The 26,042-nt window shown below is 49.4% G+C and overlaps 8 protein-coding genes across 8 annotated transcripts; 3 read left to right on the top strand and 5 right to left on the bottom strand.

Moving 5' to 3' along the window:
• Positions 1-384: 384 nt before the first annotated feature.
• On the bottom strand, positions 385-4,154 carry RGA2 (Rho-type gtpase-activating protein; the record flags this gene model as incomplete). Its single annotated transcript, XM_049253242.1, has 5 exons — positions 385-881; positions 939-1,034; positions 1,096-3,912; positions 3,966-3,996; positions 4,062-4,154. 5 exons carry the CDS (start codon positions 4,152-4,154, stop codon positions 385-387), a joined length of 3,534 nt encoding a protein of 1,177 aa, XP_049107837.1.
• A 3,393-nt stretch (positions 4,155-7,547) lies between these two features.
• LOZ57_004196 (uncharacterized protein) lies at positions 7,548-8,891 on the top strand (the record flags this gene model as incomplete). The annotated part of the gene is made up of 2 exons (XM_049253241.1): positions 7,548-8,504; positions 8,562-8,891. The coding sequence occupies 2 exons, from the start codon at positions 7,548-7,550 to the stop codon at positions 8,889-8,891; spliced, it is 1,287 nt and encodes a 428-aa protein (XP_049107836.1).
• Positions 8,892-12,820: 3,929 nt separating this feature from the next.
• Positions 12,821-16,748, bottom strand: STU1 (suppressor of tub2 mutation; the record flags this gene model as incomplete). The annotated part of the gene is made up of 4 exons (XM_049253240.1): positions 12,821-14,867; positions 14,924-15,734; positions 15,787-16,216; positions 16,293-16,748. The coding sequence occupies 4 exons, from the start codon at positions 16,746-16,748 to the stop codon at positions 12,821-12,823; spliced, it is 3,744 nt and encodes a 1,247-aa protein (XP_049107835.1).
• Positions 16,749-17,699: 951 nt separating this feature from the next.
• LOZ57_004194 (uncharacterized protein) lies at positions 17,700-18,608 on the top strand (the record flags this gene model as incomplete). The annotated part of the gene is made up of 1 exon (XM_049253239.1): positions 17,700-18,608. The coding sequence occupies one exon, from the start codon at positions 17,700-17,702 to the stop codon at positions 18,606-18,608; it is 909 nt and encodes a 302-aa protein (XP_049107834.1).
• Positions 18,609-18,736: 128 nt separating this feature from the next.
• Positions 18,737-19,705, bottom strand: LOZ57_004193 (uncharacterized protein; the record flags this gene model as incomplete). Its single annotated transcript, XM_049253238.1, has 2 exons — positions 18,737-19,244; positions 19,410-19,705. 2 exons carry the CDS (start codon positions 19,703-19,705, stop codon positions 18,737-18,739), a joined length of 804 nt encoding a protein of 267 aa, XP_049107833.1.
• A 783-nt stretch (positions 19,706-20,488) lies between these two features.
• On the bottom strand, positions 20,489-22,044 carry mrpl3 (54S ribosomal protein L3 mitochondrial; the record flags this gene model as incomplete). Its single annotated transcript, XM_049253237.1, has 2 exons — positions 20,489-21,664; positions 22,036-22,044. 2 exons carry the CDS (start codon positions 22,042-22,044, stop codon positions 20,489-20,491), a joined length of 1,185 nt encoding a protein of 394 aa, XP_049107832.1.
• A 381-nt stretch (positions 22,045-22,425) lies between these two features.
• LOZ57_004191 (uncharacterized protein) lies at positions 22,426-24,005 on the bottom strand (the record flags this gene model as incomplete). The annotated part of the gene is made up of 3 exons (XM_049253236.1): positions 22,426-23,258; positions 23,337-23,602; positions 23,923-24,005. The coding sequence occupies 3 exons, from the start codon at positions 24,003-24,005 to the stop codon at positions 22,426-22,428; spliced, it is 1,182 nt and encodes a 393-aa protein (XP_049107831.1).
• An 81-nt stretch (positions 24,006-24,086) lies between these two features.
• On the top strand, positions 24,087-25,849 carry SRV2 (suppressor of rasval19; the record flags this gene model as incomplete). The annotated part of the gene is made up of 4 exons (XM_049253235.1): positions 24,087-24,136; positions 24,201-24,471; positions 24,525-24,826; positions 24,883-25,849. 4 exons carry the CDS (start codon positions 24,087-24,089, stop codon positions 25,847-25,849), a joined length of 1,590 nt encoding a protein of 529 aa, XP_049107830.1.
• Between the last annotated feature and the right edge of the window lie 193 nt (positions 25,850-26,042).

The following is a 26,042-nucleotide window of genomic DNA, read 5'->3' as shown; positions in this document are numbered from 1 at the left end:
TAACAATGTAGCATTCTGTGCTGATTCCATGAATGCAATATGCCACTCAAAACAACTTATTGGGGAGGGGAATCCATGCGTTGACTAATGCCTTCTCAAGTTCAGCAAATCCGTAGGGCATCAACGGCAAAGGCATGGTATAGAAAGAAAAACAAAACTACATAAAACAGAAGGGTATCTGGCCGGCAGCGCTATTGTTACGCTTTCCCTGGAGGTTGCCAACAAAGCATATTAAGAAAATCGAGGTAGCAATAAAAGGAAGAGGTCGTAACAAGGAAATACCACAAGAAGAACATTAAGAAAAAAAATAAAAACATTACAATAAACAAGCATATTGCAGTGATAGTCGACATCAAATGCTAGCGGCCCAAAACTGGGGGTAGCCTACTCTGGCATGCCCATAAATATTTCCTGGCAATTATCGACTAAAAACTGGAGAGTTTCATTTTTCTTCTGAACATCGGTCATCTCGCGACTCAGGCTCTCAGGGCGCATGATTGTCGGGGCGAAGACGACAGCAATATTGAGACTAGTCATTAGATTTTCTCGTTCTCGATCCACAACGCGTTTGAGGTGGAAGACAAGGAATTCTAGCACGTCCCGGTGGACGCGGGGAAGTTCGTGAAGTCCGCGCTGCATGACATCGATACGTGAGGCGACTGGTGTGACGTTGCTGGCATCAAGAAGCAAGTCGTAAACATCGAAGGTGATGAGGGGTGTGGGGAGGTTTCGGAAGTACTGTTTCAGTGCAGATGTGACGGCATGAATGTCGAGATCAGGGTCGGAAATGTCAAAGTCCCGGCTTCGTTCGAATCCTTCGCGGACCATCTGGACTTGCGAACTGCCTCCGGATTTGCGATAGATTCCTTCCACATCCATTCCTACATTGGTGCGTTAGTATCGACCATAGAAATAAAACAGGTAATTTAATAGCTTACCGCGTAATTCGACTTCTTCTATGCACCGAGTAACAATGCTAGGAATAACCCCCTTTTCCACTTCAAGTCTCTGCTCCAGGTCTGCGCCAAACAAACCTAAAAAGATATTAATTAGTATAGAACAAACAGGATATTACAGTAAAGAGTGTTGACACACCAATTGAGGCATCAAGTAGCGCGGATGAGCTGCCATTGGCCTGGGACTTCCAGTTGGCAGGTTGTTGTTTCTTCTGATTCCCAAAGAATCCAAATCCCTGACGAGACATATCTTGTTGTGGCTGGAGACGTTGAGGGCCCGAGATGTTGCTGTCGCCGCCGGTTGAAGTCATGCTTCCGTATGACGCGGTCTCTGTGAACTGGCCGTCGCGTTGTGTTCTGCCTTCCCCATAGAGGAATGCACCCTTTAGGCCTTTAGTAACCCCTTTTGCAACGTTCTGGCCGCCCCTTTTCCAATTGAATTTCTTTGGCTGGCCTTTGCGTATGTTGACAACCTGGGGGCCTTGGATCACAGTCGCAGGTTCGGCTTCTTCTGGCTGAAGAAGTCCTGGAGAAGGCTCGCTGCCGATGCGCGGATCTCGTTCGACCGACGGAGTGGACTTATCCTTCTGGTGGTAAATGCCTAGACCGTTGGTTGTTTGACGATCAGCGGAATTGGAATTAGCCTTGTAGAGTTCCTGGATTTGGTGTACAAGCTGATTGTTCAACTCGGCTAGTTGGGCGTTCTTTAGTGAAAGTTGTTCAAATTCTTTGAAGCTCTTGTCCTTCATGCGTCCAAGATTTCCCAGTTCATCAACCAGATCATTTCTCTTTTGGATCAATTCTTCGATTTGGGGCGCGAAGGATTCTTTTAAGCGCTGGAGAGCTTCGGCAAAATCCCGAAGCACTGCATTGCTCATTTTCCCCAAATCTAATGGTGCATTGCTTTGTTTTTCAGTTGCAATGTGCTCTTTCAAAACCTCAAGCTCTCGTAGAACAATCTCTTTCTGCGCATCTAAAACCACCATCGTAGATCTTTTTTCCCGTAGCTCCGTATTGACTTGTTTAATGCTGACCGTAGCATTGAGAGCGTTCTCCAGCTCTGCAATCTTCTGGTCTTTTTCGATCAATTTCTGTCGTTCTCTTCGAAGCTCATTCTTCAACCAGCTAAGATCATCCCGAACATCCGCTAGACTAGTGCTTGGGCTACTGATATCATGGGCATATGTACTACCACTCGACGGAGATTTAGGCCACTTGAGTTCTTTTGAGAGGCGCGAGCCCTTGTCACTAAAGCTTCTTCCGTGCCGAACCGAATTTGACACGCGACGAAGGAATGATTCTTGGTTTTGACTTTCATCGATGATTCGAGTCATATCTTCTTCAAAAGAAAGCTCGCCGCCAGAAGTATAGCGAGGAAGGGACGGAGAAGAATCCATACGTTTTGATTCTGAGTGTGAAGCATTTGAAGAAGTATTTCGCTTATGGCTGGCAGGGCTATCCATAGAGCGAGGAGTCTGGTTATTCATAGCAGCGATGCTAGTAGTGTGAGGGCGAGGTGAGGGAAGTGGTGTGGCGTCTTCCAGGGATTGCCGATAGTCTGATTTTCCGCTGCTCTTCGGAGCGGTTTTTGCGCTGAGAGCCCCTGTAGTTTGAGTCGTCTCTGGCTTCGATTGTGTCTGACTCTGATTGTTTTTGGCACTCTCGACTTCCTTCCGAGGGATAGTATGGAGCTTGCTTTCAAGAGAGTCGCCTCTTTTCGGCAGATATTGCAACTGTGCTGGAGAAGTGGGATTTTTCGAATTTAAAAGGTCGCTGGATTTTCTTTCTCTACGTTTCGGCTGCGCAGATTCAGGTTCTTTTGTGGTCTGTTGGTTATTGTATTTTTGTTGTTCGCGAGCTTCAATGTTGGTATGAGAAACGCTTGATTCACTAGATTTCTTTGGCTTTGGAGCTTCACTGAGCTGGAACTTTTCAGCTTCGCTTTGTGAGTCACTACTTTGCTGCGCGTGCTTCGGTCGCTGACGAGGGTCAGAGATGGGAGGTCTAGCTGGGGTTCTATCATCTTCCTGGCGTTGCGGCCTAGCCCCGTTCTCAGTCGGGCGGCCTTCCAGATGTACAGTTGGCTGAAGCTGGCGATCAGTCGACGATTGGGAACGGGCTGGTCGCGCCACAGGAGCTTGCGAGTCGTATGGAGACTTGACCGACGAATCGGACGACGTGGTGCTAAAATAATCACCAGCTCTGTCCTCCACGGATTTCATGATGTCGGCGGAGTTGATTGCGGGCGAAGCATGTTCAGAGGGCGTAGGATCAAAGGCCACTGGAATGAGGAACTCTTCTCCAGCAGAGCCATCCGACTTTTGCGAGAGTACCGAGTGGCGTTTGCCATTGTAAGTGCTAGCAGGCAAGATAAGAGTATCTAGAGCAGGCGTCACATCAGTATTTGCCTGAGCAGGTCTAGCAGTATTTCTCGCACCTTGGGGACGGGACCAGGGCATGCCATCCTGCTTCGAAATACCACGATCCTCCTCGATCCGTTGTCGTAACGGCGCTTCAATGGAGGCATCAGAATATGGATCCGTGGTTGGCGTAGAAGTATCGTGCTCTGGTGGAAGGGAGGGTAGAGATTTGTCGAGATGCATTGAAGGGTTGGGAACCTTATGGCGCTGGGCGGCGTTCCTTGCAGAGCGCTTTCGGCGTCGCGCCATCAGCGATTCGTGACAATCCATACAGAAAATGCCTTGTGATGTACGCGCATAACGCAGGTTCTCGATTTTGCGCTTGCAATTGCGGCACTTGAAGCAGTTTGCACAGAAAGCCTGCTCCCCAGTCAGAATGGCAAGGTCTTCGATTTTACTGCCACAGGAGCTGCAGCTGTAGGTGCAGTTGCTGCAGATGAGGGATCCGTCGCCGAGGAGGAGGAGATTCGCGTCGGAATCGAGATAGGTCCCGCAGGTATGGCAGCGGAAGCAGTCGATGTGCCATCGGTTACCAGCTGGAAAGGCCGCGTCAGAAACAAGCGGAAACACGTACGCGAGAAGCACCTACCTAGCTCAAAGGCTTTTCCCTCTTCGAGGATCTTAGAAAAGAGAAGAAGCGTCAGCGGGACCGGCCAGGGACGCGGAAGGACATCTCACAACGTACCTCGCCACACCCCTTGCAGGGGATCGCTATGTCATCCTGATCATCGGGGTAGTCGACGGCCGTAGGCGACTCCGCCTGGCCTTTATCTATCATTTTGGTCGCGGTTCACCGTGTCGTCCGGGCGGCGAGAATTGTTCCACGAAACAAGGAGTGAGGAAAAGAAAAGAGCGCCAATCAGTTGCAATCTAAACCCCACGAATCGAAGCGTCGCCGGGATCGATCATGAAAAGGGTGAGGTTTCCCATTCGAATGCTCCGCAAGGCCTAAGGGGTCGACTTCACGGTCGCGGTCCAGCTGGGTACGAGACGGATTCCGGAAAGGCCCGCAGGCTTCGCGACAGACAGGGGGAATGGGGGGTGGAGTGAAGGTTGACAGGCAAGTATCGTATACTCAGGGCTCACTGTGAAGGATTGTAGCAGTCAGCACGACAACAGGGACAGCCAGGCACAACGCAGGCCACAGCCGCGACAGAGGATGGCAGCAGAGCAGCAGCAGCGCAGAGCAGAGGAGAAATGTGGCGTGCGAGAGCGTGAGGTGCAAAGCGCAACACCAGTGGCTCTCGGCGGCAACAGCCACGCTCACGGCAGACGCCAGCCAGGCCAGCAGAGAGGGGCGGGATCTCCCCAGACAGAACACAAGAACGCACCAGGGCCGTCCAGATCCACCGTCAGGAGCAGCAGAGGGGGGGCAACGCAGTGGCTGCAGGCATGCACAGGACGCTGGAGGAGCACGACGGGGGGGGGCCAGGCGGTTCTCTGTGCGATCAACGCTTCCTAGCGCTAGCCAGAGGCAGGGCGGGCAGGCAGGCAGGTCGAGCGAGCGCAGCAGCAGCAAGCCGGCAAAGGAGAGGAGAGCAGAGCAGAGCAGAGCAGACTTGAGACAAGGTTGACCAGGCGACTAGTAAGTGAACTAGGCGACTGGGTGGGTGGTGCTGCGGATTCGTGGCGGCGGTAGATTCGAACAGCGCGCACGCCCGCCGTTATTGGCCGGCCCAGCTGAAGGGGATCTTGTTTCACCGGCTGGCGGTGCAGATGAGACGGCGGGATGGCGGGACCAGCAGAGACGCAGAGACGCAGAGACGCAGCAGACGCGCTGCCAGGCAGCAGGCTGAGGCTGAGGCAGAGACGACAGGACATCGTCGACTAAGTGAACGAAGTAACTAACTACACAGTGCGTGCCTAGCATCTCTCTCTCCACGCTTCCAGAATCGCCAGCGATCGCGATGCCCGCCCCTGCAGCCCGCCCCAGCCAGGGACATTATAATTCTCTTTGAAACTGTGAAACATCCTCAGTCCTGGGCTGCGCATCCCTGGCACAGGGCACACAAACTCAATCCGCAGCGAGAACGCGCGCGCGGCCGGGTGCCTGGGCCCCCGTGCCCCCGAGGCCAGGGCGATGCGACCCGCCGCCCGTCCCAACGAAACAGCTGCAAAGAAAAAGGGCCCTGCGAAGACCCGATGCCCTTGGCAGCCCGTCGTCTGCTGCCGTGGCCGCGGGCTCTACGACTGCGGAGCACTTACCTAGGTAAATATGGTTATAGTACTTCCCTCTGCTCCGTGCAGCCGTCGCCTGTCTGCGCTGCGCCTGGCGGGACCCGGAAGAGCACTCTGGCGGAACAGTAGTAGTAGTGAACACACTCGCGCGTGCAAGGATGAGTGTGTGCTCTGCGATCTCCCCTGCTCGTCGCCCATGCAGCCCGGATCCTGCCTCCTGAGCTCCGGGTCCTCAGCGCGGTATCCAGGCCGTTCGAACCCCCTTTTCTACGAAGCCACCTTGCCCTTTCAATTGCTGCCGCTTCCGCACTATATGTGCGCGAACTCCTCTATTATTCGTATGTATTTAAATAGCGCAAACGACGTGATATCAGACACGATGTCTATCTTTGACGATCTCAATCGTGGTGGACCGAGCATGTCTTGCTTCCACTAGCTTGCCGACTATCGAAGGATATGGGCTGCGCGGTCGATCCACGACCTCTCGCTGAACAAACTGGTGGCTAACTAGTGAACTGATGAACCCTGCAATATATTGTAACGCATAAGCCTGCGCCATGTTGCCCAGCACAGGTGCGTGTCACTGGTGAACTGAGCGTTTTTTAAGAGACTTCCCACCATGAGCAGGAAACCCCAGCATCCATTGGCAGGATGTAATAGGACCTGAGAAACCCCAACGACCTCAAGAGAAGGCATGACTATCCCTGTGGACTAGGTACGCGGAGCATATGGTATTTGCAGATTTTTAAAGGGAGTGCGGAGTACGGAGTACACTCGGCTTTGCGGTCTAGAGCAAGTCCGTGCCGTATCGAATAGTTATTGGGAAAACAAGGCGACAAATGAACGCGACCACAATGCTCGTAGCGGGTTGGGGATGCAATCCTCCCAAGAAGAAGGAAATGGAACTCGTCTCAGTGATATCGCCGTTTCAACCAGTGCGTCTCTCCGATGTCACACAGAAACACAGCCGTTTTCACTCGTCTGGTATCCCTAGCCAGTGCGAAGTACGGAGTACTTCCACACTCACGACCGACACCAGAGCGGAATATCTCCCAAGCTCATTATGCCTTCCACCAATAATATATCGCCGACGAGAAGCGCGCGAGGAACTGGGCAAGGAACAGGCAGCGATAGAAGAGCGTGTAGAATCCGTTGCTTTGTGCGGCTATACCACAGCAGCCTTGTGTAGCGAGGGCATGCGACTCGGAAACCCAATCCCGGTGAATCTCTTCCCCCCCTTGTTTCTCGAATACCCCGTAATTCCGGAAGCCCTGTCAGAATCTGCGGGCGTCGTTTGGATTGGCTGGCCCCAGAATCGCTGCAACTGGCCGGGTTTCAGGGAGGTTGAGCGTTTCTGATTGCCGGCTGGTTAGATATAGATTATTATTGTTGGATGTCGGCTGGAATTGCTCTAGAGAGTAGTCAAAAAGGCTCGAGCCACCGCCGGAGGGTATGTACTCCGTGCGCACTGTATAACCCTGCCTCGGAGATAATCGCTGCCCTTCCTGGGGAGCGTCGTCAGAGTGCAGGATGGTGGAGATCCATTTTCACCCCGCTTGCTGGTTTCCAGCACTTGTCCTCCCCCCAGGCCACCGCAACCGTGCTGAGAAGCTAGCGACGCAGCGCGTGTGAATATCCTGATCGCACAATCACTACTTGTCCGGTTTCCAAACCAGCCAAGGCGGTGTCGACCAGCGAATCCACGGGCTTCCCGACAATTACCCGGGTCGTCAGGCTGTTGGAGGTGGTTGGCCGAGAGGCACCCGCCGGCGATCAAATCAGGCCTGCGAGCAAACAGCTTAACTAACGCCAACTTGCAACCCCTCTAAATCCCTTGGATGGCAGGCCTGGTGGGAAAGTAAAACAAATCCAGTGAGTCTGAAGCTTTTTGGGGACAGTAAAAACTACTCGCGTGGCTAACGATACCTGAGGCCGCGTCCCTCTCCCCCTATCTATACATACAGCAACCGAGATTCACGGCTTGAAAATAAGCATGCCTCCATATACACAGTTGCCAGCGATTCGTTTGCCAGAGCCATACAATACCGTTTATGAACTTCTTGAATTCCCCGGTGACGGACCCTTGGTTAAAGTATACCAGCTTCAGCTGCCTGCAGCTGTGAACCAGGAACGATTGCCGCAAGCCCTTCATCACCCTACTCTCCAATTCTCAGAGCTAGCTTGCGAGGACACGACTTCGATTCCGAAGGGCAACAACTCTCCCTGGGCACGAGCCCAGCGCAGCCCACGGTCAGTGATTCAGTGGCATGGCCCCGAGGAGCCTACCGTAGCGCAAATATGGATTGTTGTCTACGCTACCTTTTCGATTCATCCCAACGTTGAGGCTTTCAGGATCAAGCTCTCAGGAACAAATGAACTAAAGATAGCACATTGCCTCCAAGCTGTGGGCTTGGCCGTGCGGCACCCAGGCCCGTCCGCGCCGCCCGGCCAGCCGATACCAGTATCGCATGGTCATGAAGGGATGCTGGTGGTGCCCAGAAGCTCATTTTGGCAGGGTGCCGGGTCTCCATTCGGACCAAGGCCGGTGTGGGCGGCAGGATCTGGCGCCCATGGTTCTCCAGACTCTGCGTTCCCGCCTCGACCCCTGGAATATACCGTCACGACAAAGTTTCCGGCGGCACGGGTGCACACACGTCATCCAATCAGGCCCCCCAAGCCCGCGCGAGGAACAACGATTTACAGCCGGTATATCCCTCATCTTAGGGAGACTTTCTCCATGGTTGCCCTGGATTGGCAGAATGAAGAACACGTCAATTACTTCCATACCTGGCAAAATGAGCCGCGAGTGGCCCAGAGCTGGAATGAAACGGGAACTCTTGAGGAGCATCGCGAGTACCTTCGCAAAATGCACGAAGACGATCACCAATTTCCCGTCTTGGGAAAATTTAATGATAATTTCTTTGCGTACTTTGAAATATACTGGGCAAAGGTATGTCGCATGGGATCCTTTCTTCATTTTAGAACATCGATGCTAACCTGCCTTCAGGAGGACCATGTCGGCACATATTACGATGCTGCCGACTACGATAGAGGCCGTCATTTCCTAGTGGGAGATGAAAGGTTCCGTGGGCCACATCGAGTTAAAGCATGGCACGCCAGCTTAACCCACTACATGTTCCTTGATGAGCCTCGAACCACTCTGGTAGTTGGCGAGCCCAGGGCGTCTGGAGCCAAGGTTCTTGGGTACGATAAAGCAAATGGATATTCTATTGACAAATGGATTGACCTACCTCATAAACGTGCTGCATTGGTCAAATGCTCCCGTGAGAGGTTCTTCCAGTTGTGTCCCTTTGAATACGAGCGTTCCGCTATGTAGATGGTCTTGAGAGTTGACTGACGAAATAGATTCGCGGGAAGAAAAGTCATTAAAGATGAAAAGGAGCAAAAGGGCGCCATAGATGCAGACTATTGGTTGACTATGCAACCAATGTATATAGCAGCGTCTTACGCTCCTTGTTGAGTGAGTGTAGATACCGTCAGAATTCGATTATCTAGCATTGTACCGTCCTGCTTGCGCCGGTTTGACAGGGAGACTTCCGTCTCTCACCGCGCCAATAGCTAGACCGAGATCTGCATTTTCGATCTCGGGGTATGGAGTAGTAGTTTATCTTAGGAACCTTGTGGGACTAAATACTCCGCACCCACATCGCCAACTGTTCGTGGACACGTTTCGGTGTTCGGTGGTCAGTTTTACAGTTCATCTGCAAATTCCCAGAAAGTTTTCAAGCGCCGATTCGACACGCCGATCATGCATGGCAAATCGGAGAGGGGCGCTTTGGCCGCGCCATTTTTATCATTATTTGTCGATTTTGCAAGACCGGATCCGTCAATCAAAGACGCTTCATCCCATGGGGCGCGCGCTCGCTGGCGTCTGTCGCGTGCAGGATCTACCAAGATCCTGAGGGCAGGGCCTCGAACGGGCGAGAAAAGCGTACGGCCCGCAGTGATCGCGATATTCTCAACCGACGAGCTCTGATGACCCGTACATGCTGCTAACACTGCCCTTAATGATTCTAGGTGAATTGGCTGCGACTTAACTAGACCAAACAAAAACAATAATCAACGTTCACACCACCGGGCTCTGGCTCGCCATGTAGCGACGTTCTGAGACAGCCACGGGAGCTCAGACATGCCAGTCCCTTGCCCACAGACATCTCAGATCCTTCCACTATCCCCTCTGAGGCAACACCAGACACCGGTCTTCGTTAAACAAATTCCGAGAGGCTCCAGACCACATTGAAGAGCTTGCTACTCTACAATAAGTTTTGAGAGTTCATTGAAATAGGAATTGGCCGCATATGGAGCGTCGCAGCAAGAAGAAAATGGGCGTGGCATCGCCCTGTCATATCGAAAAAGATACGAAACTTGACGCCGAAAACCACTTGTCGCACCGAATGCGCTCCATACGCCGAAAGTAGCCCAGATACAGTATGGAGTACTAACGCAAAGTATGGCTAGACCGCCACTTTGCAGTGTCAATCCATGGAAGACAGATATGAGTCTGAAGTGTGTATGGAATGAACACCAGCTAATTCGCCTAGGCAGACCTCCCTATTTGAATGAATGTGGCTTCAAATTACTTTTCCGCTTGCCTGGCTCTTCTTAAGGGCTGTCCACTGGCCATGAAGTTGAATTTTCAAGAGCTCCATGACATCAACCTTTACCTCTTTCCATTTCCCTTTAGTTACCAAGCCTATCATGGCACCTAAAGAATTGGTTCGTAGGCTCAAGTCAGAAGCCCCAACAAGATGTCAGAGCGATTATTTGTGAAAAATGCAGCTACCTATGCCAGACGTTATGTTAAAAATTGAAGAAGAAGATTATGCGACTTGCTATCGGAAGCCTCTTATCTTTTTCGCACCCAAGCCACCGCTAATATGGGTGCATGGGGGCAGCTGGGTAGAGGCAAGAGAGTATGGTTACACATTTGACGGATACTGTGCTACCAAGCGCTCGAGCTCCCAGATCTACGCAGTGGTTAGTCTGTATTAAAGGATGGGTCGTGCGATTGAGTAGACTTGGGCTCAACATTATTTAGACGTGGTGCAATCTCATAGCTAGATGCACAGTCAACCCCAACCACTACATATACATATGCAGCGAATACAAAACGTCAGTTACCCCCATAAGTATATGTATGCCGATCATGAAATACTCTGGAATTTCTTTGGCAGGTGAAAACACTTCGTATTCAAAACTATTAGCTTCCTTTTCAAGACTGGTCACCTACAATCCTCTTTAAGCAACAGAATGCGTAGGATATTATTCCCTTACCTGTCCGCTATGTCAGCTCGATATCAACATAGAGCAGCAGGATTCTTTCCGCCTCCTCCTTCTCCCCCTGGAGCCACTCCACGAACGCCTTTTCTCTCAAGAAGATTGGCACATCAGCGCGATTCATGTGATCACTGTTAAGGATGTTCGCCTAGAAAGGATTCGAAGCTATCCTTCACTAGAATACAAGTCAAGAGCTCTTCTAATTCATAAACGGTGTCATAACTTGGTCGAGGGTCTCTCCTACTCCCAGCTCTGCATTTTGATTGATGTCGTTGAGCCGACCTTTAACACCATTTACGGAGATATTTTGCGCACTCCAAACTCATGGCGCCTTCTTCTTACAGCCCACCGAAACAGACAAAAAATGCATTATAGGACAGCAGGTGGCTCAGTTACCAATCGAAATACAGGCAAACATATTCAAGCATGACATTGCGCGCTTGCTCTTCGTTGTACGGACGGCGTTGCAAATTCAGAACAAGATTGAAGGCAGCATTTCTGACCATCGATTTTCAGAAAAAACCTTGATAGTACATACGAATGTGATTGAGATTCACACAGTTGATATTGGTGATAGAACCTACATTGGTGACATCGCCTGCGCAAAGCCCCTTGCCTCAACTAATACACTGAATTCTCACAGAAGACATGGACTTGGTGAAAGTAAATATCTTGTAGTCAAGACTGATGGGATAGGGGTGGTGGATATTGCTTTTGAAAAGACTCGGGGTCGGCCAAAGTGGATACCAAGAGCATCAGTTTTGATCTTGAGCCGCTGCGTCTTGGGATCATTAATATACGGATCAATGCAGCGTCAAATCAGAGCAATTATAATATTCATCTTACAAATCTTCCCACAGCAGTGAAATTTATTCTCTGCGGCGTATCACTTTTAGACCACACGTTTCAGTAATTATTCATTCAGGTATTTATTTTACATCTGTCTTGATAATTTCACTCTTCACCACTAATATTAGAATAGTTTGAGCTTGATGGTCAATGGAAACCCCCATTCCCGTCTATTCTCAGACAGCTCAAGCCTCCCACAATAGTGAGGGATGTTTTGGGAATCTGGTGGGCAGAACCCCTCCGAATGGTTCCTCACCATATTGGTGTTGTCTGCCCTGGAGGAAAAGGTCCCCAGAGGTTATGGGAAACGAATTAATCTCTTTGTTTTGAGGCTTGCTGTCACTTCTAGGATTCATAATGAGGCCTTTGGCGTTTTGTTTCAGCTTAAACAGAAAGATTTTTATGGCTCAATCAGGTCTTCCATCTTTCATGATAGCCATAACCCTGTAAAGAAGATTTAATCAGCTAGTACTTGCAAGACCCATGCCTTGTCTGGTTTTCTAACGTATGGCCAGTGATTGGGGCCCTGCCTTGTCATTATTGGACATCTATAGAAAGGCCCGCCGGGTAGTTACGGCATAGTTACCAGAATGGCCACATGCCATTTAAGAGTTTTGGCAAACACCGGAAGTCAGCGAGTGAGCGGGCGCGTGGCGCGGGTAGAAGAGACATCTCATATCTGCCTAGCACCATGTGGGAACAGCACTGTGCCAGCCTGCAGAGCAAGGAGATCGTGAGGCACTCTCTAATACCTTTCTTCATAACAGGGCGCCTATTACCCGTCACTACTAGCAAGATATCCAGCGAGTGATTGGATATGAATGTACATTATAACGTGATATATGTCGAGACTAGCAGATACTGGTCAGGAAAAGCCAATAAACTAATAATGTATGTAAGTAAGTATGCACAAGTTCTCAGCACCCGAGCGCTACATCTTTTGTCCAAGAACCTAGCCATCACTAACCAACTCCGAGTCTGAGAAATTCAATGCACTCCAAAACAAAAAAGTACTCACTGTACACGTTTATCAAAAGGCGTAGCGTGGGCAAAGAAAGTAAATTAGGCTGAATGAATAAAAGGAGCCAAGTGGCTTGAAAATGGGCAAGAACGGGGGCATCATGTAGTTCTACCGTGTCTCCGCATGATATAATAGGTCAACAACGGCCGAACATCTTCGACAGGAGTATTCACCATCGGCCAAAAAACATCCTCTGATTGCACCATGTCATAGAGCTCAGGACAAAATTCAATAATCGCGCGGCGAACATCAGGCTGGGTGCTTCTCAAGTTCTGGTTGGCGAACTTTCCAAGCCTCTCTAGATCCGGCTGTGGAAGATAAAATCGCTTTTGGTTCAGGCGACGTAGCAGCCCACTGAGAATATAGCTGCCCATGGTGATCATCCGGGAACATTCATGAGATTGTTCTTCGGTCTCGAGGAGGTCCAAAATTGCATCAATGACCTCTTGAGGATCACAGGCACCGACTATGTCTTCCGCTGTTTCTTCCAAACCACTTACAATATGATTGGTTAATTCATAGTGTTTGCGGGCGGTGATGATGGCAGTCGTCGCTCTCGGGTAAAAAGCCGCAAATCCCTCACGATTTAAATACAGCATAAGACGAATCGTCACTAGAATCTGTGTCTTGAGATCGAGTGATCGACTTGACGCAGCGCCTTTTTCACTATCGGGCATTTCCAGAGCATCAAACAGCGCGATCAATATCTCTTCATACTTACTTTCGTCCTTGAGTATTACGTCGTGATATTTGAGAAGAGTTTGAAATTTTCTATACCCATGGACATCAAGAGTTCCGGCTCGAATTCGAGTCAAACCACGAGTGACCATATCTTGCGCCTTCACAGGATCCTTCGACCGGGGGCTAAGGCTTCTCCGCCTTTCCGAGTTTTCGATCTTTTTCCATCGGCGATGTAGGTTCTCATTTGCTGGCGACAGAATAGGACTAGGTTCAAGTTTCGAAGCGTTATCGGGTAACTGATTATGTTTACGATTAGGAACTGTTGTAGGCTCATTGATCGGTAACTCTTCAAGTGGCATCGCTTTGGTCTGAAACCCGGGGCTTCTAGCATTTGTTGGTGCCGCTCCGGCTTGAGCCACGGAATCACTTGAATCTGGGGACCGAGGGTCTTCGTAAACCTTCAGAACACCCGGAGAATGTGATGATGTACTTTCGTTATTACCATTGGAAATATGAAATGGACTCTTAAGGCGTATCACCTCCGCGTTGTCCTTGTCAAACTGTAAAGGCGAAGCTGATGCTCGCGAGCCGGGAGTTTCATTGCGTCTTGGTTGGCTACGAGAAGGCGTACAAAATCCCGCCTTCAGAGGGGTCCGAACAGGGGTTATCGGTCTAGGCGTCGATCTTCCAGTTGAGTCAGATATGACACGTTTCGGGGGTTCAATAAATTCGTCGTCATTATGCGAAGCAGTAGTATAACCCAATTCTGTTTTTGGGGGGCTAATGGTCTTGCCTCTTGTTCTAGAAATGGTGGAAAGAACATTGGCATCAGACTGTCCTCTCCGAGGAGTTTTCGGAGAAATTGCACTCCGATCCGGCTTCTGTCTCTCTCTCGTAGCATTTGTCGGTGCATCGCCCAGCCTTGATTTAGGCCGGGAGGGCACATTTCTGGAACGGGGAGTTGTCGTTGCCGTTGATTTGGGTTTTGATTTTTGCGGGCTTCCAGATGGGCTTGACGGCTTTGATTGAGAGTCCGGATGTGCAGACCTTCGAGAGGAATATGGATCAGCGGTAGCGGGCCTAGCTAGCTCAGGCCGGCGGGGACGAGAAGTAGGCCTCATGGGAGCTGAAGACAGAGACGTATTCTGAAAAAGTTTTTCCCCTGTTGGCACACGAACGGTGGAGCTTGAAGTGATGGGTGGTCGGCGGACAGATGATTTATTCGGCTTTGGGTCAGAGAAGCAAGACTGAGCAGATTCTGGCCTAGGAGGGTGACTTTTTGATGCGGCAAGGCGAGCCCTTTTCTGTGCATTGATCGTTTCTTTGAGGGATGGCCTTCCAGGTGTAGCATACGATAGAGCAGCTCGGGAATGGTCTGAGGTTTGAGCCCCTGAGCTGGAGTTAGGATTATTAGGATCCCTTTCCAAAAGTGCTTTTGATTTTAATTCCAAGGTGGACATTATTCTATTAGTTGTATATCAGTATATTTTCCAGGTTTGAATGGGGAAGTATGCACTCACGCATCGGCTCTGCTAGGCCAGACTTTGAAGAATGCCCAAAAGGTCCCACGCATTCCTTCTCTTACACCAGGATTGGGGTCACCCAACCCCCTCTTAATACATTTTTCAATCAATTCCAGCCCCCCACTGTGTTCTATCAACCCTTTATGTTTGCCGTGTCGCGCAAGAATAGTTCGAATCCAGCCTGCTGCAAATTGGCGAGGCTGGACATTTTTATCCTGGCACGCAGCCCAAATATGCTGTACGATCCGAGACGTAAATGATACGTTCCCAATGACAGCATCCACTGTCGTATTGCCATGTTGAGCTGTGATTTTTTTTAGAGCAGCAGTCAATTTAATTAAGTTCTGCAGGAGAATTTCAACCATAGGGTCGATTGCAGGGCCACAAGTCCGGGCAATATCTTGAAGCAAATAACAGCCAATTGCCGAAAGAGTTGTGCGCAATGAGTTGGCGATTTTTAATATTCCATCCAGTAAACTTTTAATAGCCGGTATATAATATTGCTCGTAGTCATGAGGAGCATTGCCTTTGGTCAGCCTACGCAGTGTAACAGCGCTCTTTTCTCGCAGTAGCCAGTTTTGTTCCGATTCTCTCCCTTCGAAGTGAGGAAGCATCTCGCGAATCATATCTTCGAATTCTCGATGCGAGTTAACGTATATAGGTTCAACAAACTCTCCGTCTGCAGTGACCGGGTTTGCCGTTGGAAGAGATTCAGTACTTGTCGTATGGAGTAAGTGGGGTTCTTTGCCAGGAGGATCACTCTGATGTTTTGGGGCGGAGTCGAAGCTACTATCGATGTTCGGCATATCTGAATCCAGGTAAGGAAAATGTACTAAAACTTGGTATAAAAATGCACTTACTTTGCACATCATTGTTCGAATGCGATCTTACTGAAAGCACAGAAAGGGGACGTGAAGACTCATCGGGGCGGCGATGGGAAAAACTGCTGGCAGATCTAAGCATCTCCGACCTTTGCGATTGAAACGATGTAGCCATTTCTGCATCTGTAGAAATGTTCACTCCCAGGCTAGAAAGAATTGAAGTGGTAATTGACTTCCTCACGTTATGTGATACAAGTTGCTTTTTCAAATCAGATATAGCTCGAGGAGGAGCATTCCTAATGACAACATTGTTAATTTCGATGCCATAATGAGGGGAGAGGTCTTCGTACTGGAACACTTCGATCACGGTTGATTTGGCCGTCTCCCTTACCGTACCGTCTGCGTCTTCGAGGCAGTTGACGAGTGACGAAACATAGTTACGAAACAGTAGGCCATGTTCGCGCGTCATCTAATGTTGAAATTAAAGTCAATACCATGGTCTCCACCAAGAGCGCGGGGATGGGGGAGTAAAGTGAAATTTATACCTTCGCAAGCCAAGTCATGCTTGTTTCCTTTGCCCTAGGGTTTTTGCCGATAAGGGCGACTTGGAGAACATGATGTTCCACGTCTGCTGGAGAAGCCAGCCAGAATTCCGTAAATATCTGGGCCGCTTGGGCCCTTATTCGTTCCTTATGTTCCCCAAGTTTCTCTAGCAGCAGCGGATAAGTGGCACGGCCCTGGAGCACGATAGCTTGGTACTGTTCCTGCAGCATAAGGCGCTTCAATAGATGTCCCAGGGCCGAAAATCCTGCTGATGATAGCGAAGCGTGTTGTGAAGCGATTGACAGACGAAAACATTCGAATAAGGAGGAGATAGCGACATCGGGAACAATCTTCTGTTTGATATCCGATTTGAGCTTCGTAAGGAGCGTGGTTTTTGCGTCTAGTGAAAGATTGCTATTTCGCAGCGCAGCCAATAGCTCCGTTGCTTTGGCATCCATTGTCAAGAGAAGGGTCGTTGAATCTCATTGGGAAAATGCGACCAGTACAGGGATGACCGACGAAATTGGGCGGCAACACTTGGTGGGCTGCGCACAAGGGTCGCGCGGGGCTGATTAAATAATATAGACTCGAACAGTGATAAGAAATCTTCATGCCACACGAATTAGCCTGCTGATGCTGGGGGTTGTTTATTTTAAGGGCTGCATTTCGTTGGCGTTCAAAGGGCGCATGCATCAGGGGACAATGGGATTGCAGTCGTACCTTGTCAGTCTTGGAGAGCCGTTGTTACTGCACCGAGAAGTTCCAGCGGATACAAAGAGTCGGCAAGATAACACAAAGTCGAGAACACGAGCAGACGTGGTGAGGCCCCGCGTTTCAAGCGCTCAGACACTGGCCAGACGGGATGTTGTCGTCGCCCAAACATCCTGTCGCTCGTTGCCGAGTCGATCAGCCTTGGCCCGCTGAGTCAGCGCCGCCAAACAACGCCCACGCCGGCGTCTCGCGATGGCGATGGCGTCGCAGCGTGCCGGGGCGTGTTGATCAGGGCTAGTTAAACACGCTGTGCGGCGTGGGATAAACAACAGGCTCCAGGGACGCGCAGGCGTGTTCCATGGAACGCCGTCTGCCCGATCCACAAACCTTTGATGCCCAAAGTTGTACCAATAAAAGCACCGTCTGGACGAAAGGAACTCTCAGCCATGCAAAATATCTACGGAGTACCAGGTAGTTGATGTCCGTGGTGCTAGGCGATGTACGCTGTCCCCGTGAAGGATCGAATCGTGTAACAAATCTTCAGCGATGGCGAAGCTGCTCCTTCGATGAGCACCGTGCCTTGTCCAGATGGGCTTGCTACCTTCCCCGAGCACCTAGCGCATCGTCCAGCCGCAGCCAGACGTGGCCAGTATTAACCATCGCCACCTCAGTCCTCACTACCAACACTGGACACCAAAATGCCTCGCGAAACTTCCTCAGCTGAGCCAACTCCATCTCCGATTCCTCACAGAATCGTACAAGGAGAGACGCCTGCCGCAACAGAGGATCCGAACGCTAGCGACGGTTCTAATGAAAGCGCGACATCACGGCTAGAAGTCCCATCGCCAAAGCTTCGTCTCCATGTGCAAGATATCACTCACAGGTCAGCAACGACCTTTTTCCGCTGCTTTCCGGACCCAGAGGGTGTGCTCCATGCTGCGCTATCCTATATTGTCATGTATCTATACGCGAGCCCAAAATCATGCCGGTCCCAGCATATCTGCTTCACTCCATCTTTACCTCCAACGCGATCTGTGACCCTCATTCTACGCGACTTTTCCGGAGTGGCACATACCACATCCATCGACTTGGATGTTGACCACAAAGAAATCCACCTGTCCCTCGCATATATTGCTCATAGCGCTACTCTAAAGGACCCAATACACGAGCTTGTTGGCGTTCTGACGCATGAAATGGTGCACTGCTACCAGCACACATGCCCGCCTGGTAGTAAATCCGTGCCGTCTCCGCCTTCAGGCCTTATAGAAGGCATAGCAGACTTTGTACGCCTGAAGGCTGGCTTATCTCCACCCCACTGGCATCGACCCCTTAGCTGCGCGGACCTTCCTGATTCATGGGACCGCGGCTACCAGGACACTGCCTTCTTTCTCGAGTGGCTCGAAGATGTGAAAGTCGGTACCGGCGCAGTAGGTCTGATCAATGATAGGCTTTTGCGAACAGGGTATGTTGGTGAAAATAATGACACCGACGCCTCTTGCACCGCTTCAACGAAGAGCTTTTGGCGAGGCTTGTTCGGCGCTTCAGTACAAGAACTTTGGGTTGAATATAGGAAATATATTGATGGACAAGGAGGAAAACGGGATTAGAGGTGCCCATCTGAACCGGCTGCCTGCCTGGCCTTGAATGCATCAAAGATTCAAAACTATCGATGTTCGGGTATATGTATCTAAATATTGTATCTAGAACAATCTTGAGAAATTTGTTCAACGCATATTCATAGTTTCGACCCACCCTGGCGTTTCTCCCAAGCGCCCACTCTTTCAATACGGCCCGGCTCGGAGTCTTCCCTCTCTTGTATACGGTCTACTCTTATTTTTTCATTTTCTTCATGGGATTCAAGTACCTTCAGCGTCTCATTATATACTTCCTCTTTTAACATCGCATATGATCCCGTCTGGCTAAGCTTAATCAACGAACGATCTTTGATTAGCTTGAGAGCCTCTTCTAACCCTCCCGTGGCATCGATTATCCCCGCTGACAATGCTTCTTTCGAGTCAAACCGCCTACCCTCCGTGATCAAATCTCGCACAGTGGCGGGTCTTCCAACTTTGTATTTCACAATACTAGCCATGGGTGCGGGGAGCCAGGCTCCAAAATGAACTTCATTCAAACAGAGATACCCTTTTGTTGGGCTCTGGATGCGATAGTCGTGGAGTAGCGCGACAAAAAGACCTCCTGCGTACGCATGTCCGTTAATTAGGGCGATGGTGGGCCAAGGGAAGCTGTTGTCACGTTAATTATATGTTTTCTTAAGCTTGATTATCGAGGACTTGCGAATGGTCAGAGCTAATGGTTTCTGCGGACAGCTTCATGTTCCAACCCAGATCGTGACCAAGACATAAACGCCAAAGCTCGTATAAAGAACGGAATCAGATATGGGAACATACGTAAGTAATCTCTTCCAAAAGCGCCAATAGACATTCGGGAAAAACCCTTCGGTTCCCATTGTATGCTCCAGGTCCAATCCATTGCTGTAAAACTTGGAGATCTTGCTGGTCGTTATAAGAACCCCAGGGGCCAATTTAGTTTCCACAATGTCAAGGGCAAGGCTAAATGCGTCCAAAAATGCGGTAGTTTGTCGATTGTCCGGTGGGGAGTTGAATGTAAGGAGGTACACTCTCTCGGCTGGGGAAGTGCACTCAAAAGATCCACCAGTACTGATGGGTACAGTGAAGAGCGACATGTTGGAAATCGGCAGAAAGTGAACAACGCCTTGAAAAAAAATAACACGTATATATTGAAAGTAAAGGAAGAAGAAATGTCTAAGATCCAAAAGTGTCCAGCACAGCCAAACGCTTTGTATAGTGTTTGGCCGAGGTTCAAAGCCGCTTCGGTTTGGGTAACATGTCAGTGCGTGTTGGTAAGAACAAAGCGATCAGGCTTTCGGGCTAGAGAATCAGTTCCTGCTTATTCCCAGAAGACTCGCAGCTCGATTCCGTGGAATGCGCAAAACTTTGTGCTTGTCGTCGGGCTTTTGCCTGGGCGTGGGAACCGCAAGCATGTGAAATAGTTTACTACATACTCCGTGCTCCGTACTGTCAAGAGCTTCACCAAAACTTAACTAGCTACAACTTTTGTCGCGATCGCCTAGCCAAAAATATCAGTACTCGATCTCAGAGAACGCCCGCAGCGCTGAACTTGACATAAGATAGGTTTATTCAGGCGAATTTTGGTTTGGCATGCAGTGCCACGACCTTGGTATGTATGCTAAATCTATGTATAAGAAAGATTGGATGGGACGAGTCCGCCATTTCCATCTCTTTTGAACAGATGGATACCCAGAAGCACCAGATTGGAGAGAAATATCTTGCTATAGATATCAGACCCAACACGTGAAACCAAGAACATAGGGAGCCATATAAATTAGAAAAGAAGCATCAGGCAACGCCATATATTGTACACAAAAGACCGACAGAGAAAGATGTCAAAATTCTCCCATATTCCTGGTTGTACGACGTGCTCTCTTTTATACAATAATTTCTCCGGGATCCACCATTGCCGGTTCCCATGGTGTGGCGTCTATTTCTTCTGTCGAACTCGGTACTCTGACATTTAGGGGGCTGTATAAATACCAACCCTTGAGAGCTGCAGCTGCCGCTCTAAAACGAGCCTCGCTTAAACTCGCACCGGATCCCTCGCCCAGCTGATCATTCCCTGAATATATTCCCACGACGAAAACTGGATGTCTGCTGTGTCGACCTGTTTCACTAATAATTTTTGCGACGGGAGGTTCGAAGGCTTCTCGGGCACATAATTTGCTTAGATCTCTCGTGGGCTGAGAGAAACTAAATAGATCAGCTATAGGAAGCTGGCGACTCATAAAGTGTTCTTTGAAAAATTCCTTTACTACCGGTCGGCCGCAATGTAGATATATTGCGCCGATAAGGGCTTGGACGAATGTGGCGGTAGCGTGCGTCATTGTGACTCCTTCAGAACTGAATTTTGGATCCAACTGTCGAGCTTCGCCGAACATGTTGTCATACACGATTCGCCCACTTATACCGCGTTTCATAGGGCGTCCACCCCGTTCTGAATCGGAAGGTTTCGACCCCGGAGGCAACCTCTTGAATTGGAGAAGACCGGGGTCAACTTCACTGCCAGGCTCAGCAGCATGCTCAATACCCCATTCTTTACTTATAGTTGCCAGCGCTTTTGGTCCAATGTATGCCCACATAGATGCCCAGATCACGCCCATCGGGAGCCGCGGATAGGTGGAGATGATGTGTTCGGAGGTATAGTAAGAGAGAAGGTGAGTGCCTAGTACGGATAAGGAGTGGTTGTTGAACTGTAAAGAGGGGTCCGCCGAATGATCAACTAGTGTTCTAGCAAGAGTTTGAAGCGGCAATCGCTCAGGTAGAGAGAGTCGGGAGTGTAGAGCTGATAGTTTGGCGGATCTTAAGGCCGCTTCTTGTGGGGGGGACGGCATGGATGGGTTCTGTGAGGAACCCTGTATATTGGAGAAATCATTATCAATATTTTGTTCCGATTCTGAGAGGAGAGGGGCAGAAGCAGAAGATTGCTGTCGTATAACGGTCAGGAAAAACTGTCGTGTGCTGCTAGAATTCGATAATCGCGGCGAAAGGACCGAGCCGCTCCACCTGAGGAGCTGTAATCTTTTCATTGGATCCCAGCTGTTAAAGACCTGCTTTATGGTAATTCAAAGCTTTATAGTTCTGCAATTGAAGGCATGCGGACTCGGGGCAGCGGTTCTCGAGTTTCTATCGCGATCGAAATCTTTTTGGACGCGAGAAAGCTTCATGGATTTTGTCTGGGTCAGGTGAGGCCACGCTAGGCCCAAATGGGGCTTAGCGCAAAGGTTACGACAACCAACGACTTCACATATCAAAAAGCCGATCTGGAGTGCTTCGGAGCCTATTACTGTGCCTTATCGTCGACTTTAGTTCAAAATGGGAGGAGGACCTAGAGTTCGGTAAGCCAATGCTCTGCTGCAACTATTCGCGTCCAGCCAAGGCCATCAACACCCGTGCTAATCGACAATATTACGCTAGTTACCCGAAGCATGTCTGGTCTCCGGCTGGCGGTTGGTACTGCCAGCCTGCAAATTGGAAAGCAAATACGGCGATCATGGGCGTGGTAGTTTTGGGAATAGGAGCTCTGGCATTTAATTTTAGTGCCGAGCGAGAAAGACGGACGAAGTTCCCAGAGCCGGGCATGTTCTTTCCTAGCCGGTGGTATGTTCTCTTTGAGTTTACAGACACCAGACCCACGCTGATGTATGGATATTTTTAGGTGGAGCAAACAAATTTTAGAACATGAAAGAGAACAGGCCGCAAAGGAGAAGTCGTGAGGCTATGGAAATTGAATATATGTTCTGCGATTCTATATTCTTGTGGAGGTGTTACGGTTGCATTAGAGACGCCACATTTTGCTCAAACGGCTGAGCTATTTATTACCTTTCGAAAATGTATCATACAAATCCCTGAGCTGCGTCATGTACAGACGGATTCGTTCCGTATAACGACTCCCGTTCCAGCACTCGAATCCTTCATTCGAGAATGAGATCTTGGGTAAACCTATTTGTTCGATCGCAAAACTAGCTGCAATGATAGCGCAGATCAATGCAGTAGGAGTTTCTTCGTCGTTTCCCCAGTTACATTTAATGCCAGGCCACCATACTGAGGACCCACATATTCCCTGTATTACATTAAAAGGTGCACGCCCGGAGCTCACTAAGCCTTGTGCTAAGGCTCCGAGAAATGTATTTCCTGCTCCAGTTGGGTCCACCACGTCAACAAATTTGTACGCTGGCAATTTCAACGTGCCATTTCTTGAAAAAGCATAGCATCCATCCTTCCCAGCCCGGATGACGAGCATACCGTCGCCCTTAGGGCCAATACCAAACTGAGTGATCTTTGCAGCAATTCTTTGATCTTGCGGATTGGCTGCAGTCCATACCGTTCCGCCGAAAAATCGTGCTAGCTCATTTTCATTGGGGCTGACTACGTCAACGTAGCGTATAGCTTTGTAGAAATTTTCCAGTTCTTCTGGGAAACACCTGTCAGGAACAGGTTCCCATACGAAAATAGGTCGTGCCCTAAGTTGAGAACTGTCAATGTTTGTTTCTTTGAGCACCTCAGACCTCCTTTTCAAAATGCCGTCAACCAGTTCACAGCACCGAAGCGAGGAACAAATTATATGGAACGTTTTTGAAAGCAGGAGAGAATTTGTCAGGGATTCCTCGTCCAAACGTAATTTTGGTGTCAAGTATCTAAAATCTAAATGCTGATCAGCATTATCTTGCCATACGCTTATACATGAGTACATGCATAAGTCGCATACTTATTATTACTAACCTCTTTTCTCATCTGGCCCATATCCGTTCCATCCTCTTGTAGTAAGCCGACTGTGATCTTCCCTAAAAATACAATGGGTATTCCAGGATAGAATGGTTTCTTTTATAGTCCCTGGGAAGTCGGACCCGCAGTCAACAATCCAGCCCACCGTGTTTGAATGCTCTTGTCCAGCGACCATTCGCGCTCCAACGGCTGCGTATGATCCAGCTCCTCCAATAACCCCTGTTACCGGAGGAGTTGGTGCTTCGAATTCGATGTCATCTGCACTTCGATCTTGTCAGCTACACTAGCTAGTCCATAACAAGCCATGGGTCTTGACTGGCCGACAATAAACATCCCCAGGGTACAGAAGTCAACGTTCGAGCCCCACGCCGTAGCGTTGCGATCAGGCAAAGAGGCCATCCAAGTGAAGGCTGGATTCTGCTTCGAAGAGACACGAAACGGGATGAAGCTCATCCAGCAGTGGGAGATTGGTAATTAAACGGTGGAATACGTTGTATTATCGCGAGGGCGGGTAATATTACCATCGTATGACGATGTCGTCTGAGTTTAAGTTTCTCGAGCTTTGAACTCCTGAACAACCAACTCCATCAGTTTCTCATTCGCCCAGAGCCCATTGCTGTATGCTGGGTCGATAATTCTTAAGAAACCCGAGGGCAACTCGATCATATTAAACGACTCCTCGAACCCACACTTCCCACACACCTCGTACCTGCTAGTGCCGCAGCTTCCAGCAGGACATTCGCAATCATGGCGTCAAATACAAGCCACATGAATAGCTTTACCACCCTTATCAAGCGGTATGCTGCCTCCGATCCGATAGGGATTTATTGCCTTCATTTATTGGTGTCTGACATGTCCTAGGCTGGAGGCAGCAACATCCCGGCTTGAAGACATGGCATCCGCACTCGAGGTGCCAAGCCCTTCGGCTTCTCCAGCACCAGAGGCCGCAAAGGGCGCCCTAGCTACGCACCAAGCCCCCCCAAGGACTGCTGTTGCAGTACTACCTCCACCTCCGCCACCGGCGGCAGTGAGCTTGCCCAAATCGATCGAGGCGTTTGACGAGCTGATAAACACCAAAGTAAAGCCGTTCGTGGGGATTGCTCAAAAGATCGGTGGCGCTGTTGCTCAGCAAGTAAGTTTGCTATCATGCCCATGGAATAGCTTTTGCTCAACAGTTTCCGGCAGGCTCAAGCCGTTCTAGAAGCTTTTGAAGCCGAAAGGAAATACCTTCTTGTCTCAACCAAATCCAAAAAACCTGACCCACAACCGCCAGAGCTCTTGACGGAGCTTCACAGAGCATCCGATGAGATAAACAATATTCGAGAAAGCAACAGACCCTCGCCGTTATTCAATCACCTCAGCGCTATTTCAGAAGGTGTTATGTCGATGGGATGGTTCTTCGAGATCAGACCCGCTGAATTTGTGACAGATGTCTTGGGCGGTGCTCAATTCTATGGTAATAGAGTCCTGAATGAATACAAAGAAAAGTACGCTGTCCATATTCTAGTGGTGTATTGTTTTTACTAACGACAGTGACTTACAGGGACAAAACCCACGTGGAATATATCCAAGCCTACTATGTTATATTTCGATCTTTAATAGCCTATATTACGGAATATTTCCCCCGGGGTATATTATGGAACAAAGATGGCGTTGATGTTATGGAGGCACTCAAGGAAGTATCCTCAGAAGCGCCGGTTGCGGATGGTGCCCCCCCTCCTCCTCCGCCTCCACCATTACCCAATCTTGAGCTTTTGGGTGTACCGCCGCCGCCTGGTGGCGCTCCTGTACCCCAGGCTGCCTCGAATAGTGACATGTCCGCCGTTTTCGAGCAATTAAACCAGGGTTCCGCAATCACCTCCAATCTCCGCAAAGTCGACAAATCCGAAATGACACACAAGAATCCGAGTCTTCGTGCCAGCTCTTTAGTTTCTGACAAGGCTTCTTCTCAGATACCTGTGGCTCGTGGCAAGTCTCCTGCACCTAGTAAAAAGCCTAAACCCGAGAGTATGCGGGCGAAGAAGCCATCCCGAAAACAACTAGATGGCAATAAATGGTTCATCGAACATTTTGATAACCCTGGCGACGTGATCGATATTTCTGCTTCCCTCACCCAGTCGATTCTTGTATCTCGCTGCCACAAAACCATTGTCAAAGTCAGCAACAAAGCAAATGCAATTTCGATCGATAACTGCAGTGAAGTGTCAATCATCATCGATTCATTGGTCAGCAGCCTGGAAGTCATCAAGTCCCCCAAATTTGCACTCCAGATCGACGGGGTAGTTCCTACCGTGATGCTTGACCAAGTAGATAGCGCGACAATATATCTTAGTCAAGCTAGTCTGGGGACAGATATACTGACAAGTAAATGCACCAGTGTGAATATCGTCCTACCACCTAAGGGGGGATCTGAAGATATGGATGATAAAGAATGTCCCGTACCAGAGCAAATCAGAAGTTATGTAAAGGATGGGGCTCTTGTCAGTGAAATTGTGGAGCATGCTGGATAGTGATCGGTGGGTAAATATATACTGAATCTCTACTGGTATAATTAGATTGTCTTGTATAGAACATATCTCTGTTGGTTTATTCTAGTCCCCTGGATCTCTTATAGCTCTGAGCCTAGCCTTACATGAATGATTAACTCGAATGTTTTCCTTTATAGTACCATTATATTTTGGCAGGTAAAGGCTAAATGGGCGA

Source organism: Ophidiomyces ophidiicola, assembly GCF_022830035.1.
Source record: "Ophidiomyces ophidiicola strain CBS 122913 chromosome Unknown scaffold_16, whole genome shotgun sequence".
NCBI lineage: Eukaryota > Fungi > Ascomycota > Eurotiomycetes > Onygenales > Onygenaceae > Ophidiomyces > Ophidiomyces ophidiicola.
This window is presented reverse-complemented; position numbering and strand designations above follow the sequence as displayed.